This window comes from Fukomys damarensis, unplaced genomic scaffold (genome assembly GCF_012274545.1).
Source record: "Fukomys damarensis isolate Sample0158 unplaced genomic scaffold, DMR_v1.0_HiC HiC_scaffold_2, whole genome shotgun sequence".
NCBI lineage: Eukaryota > Metazoa > Chordata > Mammalia > Rodentia > Bathyergidae > Fukomys > Fukomys damarensis.
In genome coordinates this window covers 40,575,267-40,583,471 of record NW_022900914.1, presented here as the reverse complement: position 1 = coordinate 40,583,471, position 8,205 = coordinate 40,575,267, and the positions used below count along the sequence as shown (strand labels likewise).

Sequence of the window (8,205 nt, the reverse complement as noted above, 5' to 3'; positions counted from 1 at the left end):
CACACACACACACACACACACACACACACACACACACACACACACACACAAAGTAGGAAGTAGTGGGGGTTGGTATGTGTTAATGATGGTTAATGATGTACTCTATAATAAACTTTTAAGATGTAAATAGTGGGGCCAGGGATTTGGCTTAGTGGCCTTCCTTGCAAGCACAAGTTCAACCACCAGTACCAAAAATAAATAAATTGTAAACAGTCACCATATGTATTTCAGTCATGCTGCATACTTTTCAAACTCATATTTTAATAACTGCTATTAGTTTCTTGAATATTTAGTGGATAATCCTAAGAAACCTCATTTCTTGAGTAAGGAACCAAAAGTCCTTCCATGACCAAAAGTCTAAGTGAAAATCCAAAACATGCTGTTGACTGTGTTTTTTGTGTGATTTTTTTTTTTCCTCCTCTAGGTGGAAATTGAAACTAATCAGTTACAAGATGGCTCATTAATTGACCTCTGTGGTGCAACATTGCTCTGGCGTACTGCTGAAGGCCTTTCCCACACTCCTACCGTGAAGCATTTAGAAGCTTTGAGACAGGAAATTAATGCAGCAAGACCTCAGTGCCCTGTAGGGTTCAACACACTAGCATTTCCCAGTATGAAGAGGAAAGATGTTGTAGATGAAAAACAACCATGGGTATATCTAAACTGCGGCCATGTACATGGCTATCATAACTGGGGAAACAAAGAAGAACGTGATGGAAAAGATCGTGAATGTCCTATGTGTAGGTCTGTTGGTCCCTATGTCCCTCTGTGGCTTGGATGTGAAGCTGGATTTTATGTGGACGCCGGCCCTCCAACCCATGCGTTTAGCCCTTGTGGGCATGTGTGTTCAGAGAAGACAACAGCCTATTGGTCCCAAATCCCGCTTCCTCATGGTACTCATACTTTTCATGCAGCCTGTCCCTTTTGTGCGCATCAGTTGGCTGGTGAACAAGGCTACATCAGACTTATTTTCCAAGGACCACTAGACTAACAAACAGTTGTCCTCCAGGACTACATTATAAATTTATAAGCTAAGTGGGTTGGATTTTCCAACCTGTTGTCCACGTTACAGTTTCTCTGCTCTGGTTATTTGCATTAAGATGAAGAATTTTTTAAACATTTATAAAAAATAATACCAGTTTCTGAGCAAAAACCTGGGAAATTCAAGTAAATGCGTTTTTGAAAGTACCAGACTTCTGAATTCTGAGTTTTTGAAAATATATTTTGAGGAAAAAAAAGACATAGTCTAATTTGATGCCTTCATTTTAGTGTTTTTGAATCACCCATCCTCAGTGTTTAGAAATTGTTTTATATAACTGAGGGTACTGTTGGTTCAAACTATGTTAGTTTACAGTTTGTTGCAAACATTGTAAAATACAGCAACATGTATATTAACTTTTTTTCTATTTATCTTTATTTTAGAAAATAGAATGTTCTTGATAGAGTAGTATGGTAATGATGGTTTCACACCTTTGGTGTGAATGGTAGCTTAGTGAGCACATAGCTCAAGGTTTGCCAAGTTAGGAAGAAGGACAAGAAAGCTTCTTTCCCCACCCCCATCTAAGTGTAGAATTTGGTAAATTAAAATACTTTAAAATCAAATTCATATTAATTACCATTGTGTAAGAGGTGTTTGTTTTTAACCACGTTGAAGATAATCAGGAAAGATTTTTTTCCTTAATGTTTCTCTCAAGTAGTACTATAACAAAAACTTAATGCTAAGAAACATTTTATATGCTCCTTTGAATATGCAATTTAATCTAGATTATCTATTTTTCTCCCATGATAACTAATCTTTTTAGTATCAGTAACATTTGGCATGTTTATTTGTTGGATAAACTGTAGTTTACCTATTCACTGTTTCTAGAAGAAAAATCACTCCCAGAAGAAAAAGCATAAATTAATAAGAGCGTAACTTGATTTGCTTTTAGAAGAAGAAATGCTTAATTATTCTGTGTTTGGTTTTATCCAAGCATTAGAAAATCTGCAGGTATAAAGGATTGAGTGACAATAGTGCTCCCCCTTTTTAAACTAGCAGACCATCCTTAACTGTGGGCTTGAATCCTAAGGAGTGTTGCCACAGCATGACTCAAGTAAAGGTTTGGTTGGCACACATGCACCAGTGACAGCAGCAGAGGGACACATTTGAAAGGTCTGTTTATGCTCTATTCCAGTAAGTCCTCTGCTTTCAGAAGTAAGAAAAAAGTTTCTCTTCCTCTCAAACCCCTTTTTTAAATACACCACAAAGAAAGTACAGACCATTGCACTACACCAACCCTTTTTGACACTTGTAGAAATCAATATACTTTTAAATTAAACAGCATCATTTTTTGGTCTTTTGATTTCCTTTAGTTTGAAAAGTTGTATGATACTTAATTGACAGCAAATTTTTGTATGTGATAGCATAGCTTTAATTTATCATATTACATCACTGTTCAGGTTTTTTGTTTGTTTTAAAAAACTTGTTGCTTAGAAGCCATGAACTATTTTATTTTACTTTGTCAAAATTCCTTGTTTTTAAAAATGATCATTTGGGTTCACTCAGGAAATGCATGTCAGGAAACTTGTATTATAAGTTTTTTAGTTGTGATGTATCAGTAACTGCTGTTACTCCTTTTTCAAAGAAATATAATTGATTTTGAAGTTTTCTAGATTGTCACATGCTTTGTGACTAATGCAAGGAAATCAAATCCTGTTGTACTTGTTCTAGTTATTTCTATTCAGGCTATATATTGTAGTTTAATTTTTATTTGCAATTAATTTATTCAAACTAAGTAAATACTTTTCAAAATAGATGTTTGAGTTTGTCTCTGTGAGTTCCTTTTTTATAGTAAGAATGGGAAACCAGAAGAGGAATGTAGACAAATCTACCCTATATTTTAAGAATATTCATTTAAAATAGATGTGGAGTTTGCACTTAATGTAATACTTTTTTTTTCTTGTAGTATTGGAAATAAACCCAGGGCCCCTTGCATGCCAGGCAAGCAGTCTTCCACTGATTACACCCCAAGTCTTGTTCTGTTTTCTTTTTAGTTTATTAGTACATGTTTGCAGTACATAGTGTATATATTCCTTGTGTGGAATTAGTACAGGTACATAACACATTTTCATCTCTTACTCCTTCTCTGCTTTTGAGAAAAATTTATCTCCCTTCTTCCTGTTATTTTGCTCTTTATTTTTACTCTGGGTTTGAAACAGAGTGGCTAAATTGTCCAAGTTGGCCTCAAACTTGTGATCTTCCTGTCTTCATAGTAGCTGGAAGTGCAAGAGTGTACCACCACACCAGGCAGTGTAACACTTGAAAGTCTCTGGTTCTCTTTGGAGTGATCTCTTATTTATTAATAAAGGAAATTGATGGTGGTTAATAAATTGAAGCCCTTCTCTAAGTGAAGTCCCTAGAGAGTTGGCTTGTTGTAGTTGCATAGTAACTACTTTAGTGATCATAAAGTTTCGTGTTCTTCCTAAGGCACCAGAGTTTGTCTGGCACTTAGGAAAAACCTGATTTGCATTCTGTCAAATTCAAAGTTTTAAAAACAGTGTAAATCATTAGGTGTTTTCTGTTTAAGCACTTTGAATATTAGTTTTGTCATTTTGCCAGTGCCTAATAAAACACTCATTTGTAGTAAAGTAATATCAGTATTTTAAGTCTCTTAAATGCACACTCAAGAGAACCTTATGGCTTAACTCTTTTATCAAAGCAATGTCATACTTAAAAGTTACTTAATTTATGTAGGGAATTCAGTTTTCTTTCATCTAACATGTTAGTCAAAAAGGAAAACATGAAGGGCAGATGCTCAATCTTTTTTCTGGGTTATCCCCTTGAAGCCATAATTCATATAAAAATCTTCTGGTACATGTAAAGCATAGTGGAAATAATAATGCAAATATGTAACATCTAATACTTGAGTATTTCCTACTGCAGTCTTCCCAGATACCTCCACAACTGAGAGTGATGCATGATCTTCTGACACAGACTGAGTAAAGGCATTGATGAAAATCCATGCATTATTTCTGGGCCAGGGATTTAGCTTAGTCCCAATTTCAAAATTATTCATAGAAAGTGTACTTTAAAAACTTGGCTTTAGCAAGGACCCAAGTTCGATCCCCAGTACCAAAAAACAAAAAAAAACTTGGCTTCAAATTTTATCTACTTACTTATATAATAGAATACCCTACATCGTCTTACTGTAAATAATGGGTGATGTACCAGGAAGAAAAAAATCCCTACCTTCATGTGATTTGTAGTGTAGTGGGGAGGATAGGAATGAGTAAGAAAAAAGTAAAAAATACAACATGATAGGAAGAATGCTGAAGGACAAACAGAAAAGGGAGGTAAAAAAATACATGTAGAGGGTTGTAGTATTTATAGTATTAAATAGGGCCAGGGAAAGTCCCACTCGGAAGGTGGTATTTGAGTAAAGATTTGAAGGAGCTGAAGCATGTGGTTACTTAGGAGAAGAGCATTTTGACAAAAGAAAGTTACCACAAGAACCCTGAAATGGAAGCTTGCCTGGAATACTTTTACAATATCAAATAGCCAGTGTGGCTAAGTGATAACGAAAAAGGGGAAGAGTAATTAAAATGACAGAGGTTAAGGGGAAGATTTGGGCTGAAATAGGATTATGAAAGGTCTCCTTAGATTTATGACTTGTATCCTGAGTGGTATGGAAGATTTTGGAGGGTTTTGAACTTGGAAGTGACATGATCTGACTGATACCTTAATAGGATCCGAACAGACTAAAGGTGAGGGCAGAGAGACTGTTGAAGTAATCCTGGAGAGAAATTATAGTGGCTGGGATCAAGGTGATGATATGGAGACAATTGGAGAAGTGATCATATCCTGGGTATATTTTTACAGAGAGCTGACAGCATTTGCTGGCAGATCAGCTATGGAATGTGAACAAAAGGAGTCAAGCATGATTCCACTCAGGTATCAAGGTGTAGCTCTGGTACAGTGTAAAGCTCAGAGATCAGTTCCCAACAATAAAGACTTGGTTCAGTCAGCTTCAACAACTGGAAGAAAATTCATAAATGAACAGGCACACTGATACAATCAGGAACATCAGATTGAGGGTCCTTTTACGTAAAATTTCTGCCAGATGTGGAATGTCCACTTTTTTTTTAACTACTATTAAAGTTCTCAACTGTTAATGATAATCAGTGCCTTCTCTACACCCTATGCTAGTTTAGGAATGAATCAACAAAGTATTCCTTTGGGTTACTGTGGACTTCTTTCATTGAAGTAGAGTTGGGACAGCTCTCATGTTTCTCTGCCATTGGCTACTCTGAGGAGATGAAATTCTGTTTTCAATTATAGTAACTTCCTTTAACTCAAGTATTCTGATAATTCTTCCTCCTTGCCCATATACACTTTTTACTTGGCTGTTGTCTTTTTAAATAAATTCTCAGTTTTCTTGATATGTAACTGCTTTCTTGATATGGAACTGTTTTCTTAATATGTAACTGCTTCAAAATCCCAAGTTTGTGTTTTTTCATGAAGTTTCTTTTTTCTTATGTTCAAGTGCTTATGGAAAAACAATTCTTGAACCTATTTTATAAATGGCAGCTTTTAATATCCAGTTTCCCTGGAGGAAAAATGCCTCTCTTTGATAATTGTCAACAGAAAAGGGAATAAATAAAAGTTTTCCTAATAATTGTCATATCCAAACATTGTGTTGGATGATGTGATGAGAATGCTAGGTTCTTTAGGTCCATAGTAAATAGTAAACCCAGCTATGTAAATCAAAATTAAGCCATAGCATAAAATAAATTCATCACAGCTAACACTTCTTTGCTCTTTGTCAAACACTGTTCTAAATGCTATACTAACAATATTAGAGGTATTTAAAACTCAAAAATTCTTAGGACCCGGGAATTATTATCTCCATTTTGCAGTGGAGACCAGCCAAAGCAATGTAACTCCCCCAAGCTTCACATGGTTAATAGTGGAAAGACTCAGAATTTGAACTTTGAAGGTATTGCCTTATTTGTATGTACAGAACCATACATATTTGTATGTACAAAGCCATTTTCTGCTTCCTTCATTTTAGTGTTGTAATGCACTGAAGGGATTCTTTTGTGGGTTGCTAAATAAGTATGCATACATGGTACTTAACCACGTGGTAGATGCTCAGAAAATATTCCTTGGATGATAAAGCAAACTGGGAATTCAACTTTTAAGCTACCAAAACAGTCTCTGAATAGGCACATTAACAAAAGGTCATAAGAATGGTTGCACAAGCTATTTGTTCAGAAAATACATTTACCTATGCTGAAAAGAAACAAGAAGACACTATAAAAAGTACGAGTAACTGGTAGTTTGACAGGACAACACGAAGAAAACCACGGATGGTGCTAGAAGAGAAAAGGATGATTATGGAAAAAAGAGAATTGCACTAAAAAAATTGCAGTAAAAAAGCTTATCAGATGTAATTTTTTTGAGAAACTATTATTGATAAGGAAATACACAAGACAGCCACTATTAAAAGGGAAAATTAAGATTAGATGTTCCAGAAGTTGTATTACACTAGTACTGTAAAACTATTGAGTTTTTAAAAATAGAATATAAATTCAGATTATGGTAGTCAAGTTACAGATAAAACCAAAGCCTAGTCAGATAAAGTGATTCATAAATCTAATATTAGAACCTCAACCCTCTACACCTATCCTCATTCCCTTGGTTTTCATAAATTTGAGACAAGATTTGGTTATATTCCATGTTTTAATTATTGAAGCAAAGGTTAAGTAGCTTTTATTTTTAGTTTACAAGTCCGCAAAATTAAAATAACCCTTGTCATGCAAACAATAATTCCCAATTGTAGGGGACAGTCTGCTTCAGATTTCATTATTCTTAGTTTGGAAATGAAAGGGAAAAATAAGGAAAAAGAATCAAAAGTTTTGCTAGGTGCAGTGGCATACTCCTCTAGTCCGGACTGCGAACTGCTTTAGGCCAAAAATTCAAGGGAAGCCTGGGTAATGTAACTAGACGCCAGGAGTTTCCCTTACAGTCCCCTGGTATTTTACTTTAAAAAAAATTTTTTTTGTTTGTTTTTTTGTTTTGTTTTTTGAGACAGGGTCTCACTGTGTAGTTGAGACTGACCTGGAACTCACTATATAGCCCCAGGCTGGTCTCAAATTTACAGCAATCCTCCTGCCTCAACCTGCCAAGTGCTGGGATTACAGGCGTGTGCCACCATGCCCAGCCCCTGGTATTTTACATAAAGTCAGCAAATGTAAGTGGTCACTTAGTGACATGGCTCGTATTTTACTTTTTAACTTATGGTGGAGGACAGTTACTTTGGATATCACAAAGTATCTAAATTCAGAGGCTCAAAAAAAAAAAATTCAGCAGCTCTTCAGTTTTACTTGGCTTTATCGGGTTCTTTTTTGAAAATTAGTTATTTGTAATGGAGATGGTAATGAATGACTATAAAAATGTCAAGCAATTAAAAATTTTCTCAGTTCACAATATAGTTGAATAACTAGTAATCTGAATTCCAAATAGCCACAAAGTTGTCTAAATCTTTTTGGGGGGATCAAACTCTGGACCTTCTGCTTTCAAAGCAGGCGGCAGAACCTACTGAACTAAATCCCTGGCCCTGCATCCAAATCTTGAATCGAGAGATAAATCCCTAGGTGGGAAGCAGGAGTTGAAGTCAACTAGATACACAGGGAGAAGAGAATGAGATGGTGCCACTGCCTGTCAGGTGTGTAGAGGAGCTCCCAGTACAACACATGGCTCAGATGGTAGCTGAGGAAGGGTAATAATTCCTCACTGTGGGTATTAGCATCATGTTAGGATTATGAAGTAATTCCAAAGTTGAATTTGTAAGGCAACTGTGAGTGGGAAGGACAAGCAACTTCTTGGAGAGGTCCGAGAAGCATACATACTGTACCTACTGCACATATGTATGTAGTGTGCCAGATAGCTGCTCCAAATTTTAGAATAAGTATAACTTCTCAAACTGACTAGATTAAAAAGAGTGTTCACTTCAGTGTGTCAATTCTTAACAAATTAATGTCATTTCTATATTAGTCGTGTGGTATAAATGCAGATGTTTATATATTTTTTATTTTATTCAAAAATTCAACCATAGCAGGAATACCTAAATCAAGCATACAATTCAAAGCTGGTGTCTTATTGCAGAGATAATATAATACAACTCTGAAGTGATACTTCTCATGTGATATAGTGAAAATCAAAGA

At 35.5% G+C, this 8,205-nt stretch overlaps 1 protein-coding gene across 1 annotated transcript in view; it reads left to right on the top strand.

Moving 5' to 3' along the window:
• Peli1 (pellino E3 ubiquitin protein ligase 1) overlaps positions 1–2,446 on the top strand; it is a 24,979-nt gene extending 22,533 nt beyond the window's left edge. The window contains exon 7 of the mRNA XM_010609744.3: positions 425–2,446. Coding sequence (XP_010608046.1) covers positions 425–991 — 567 coding nt within the window. The 3' untranslated portion in view covers positions 992–2,446. The remainder of the gene's footprint in view (positions 1–424) is intronic.
• The last annotated feature ends 5,759 nt before the right edge of the window (positions 2,447–8,205 follow it).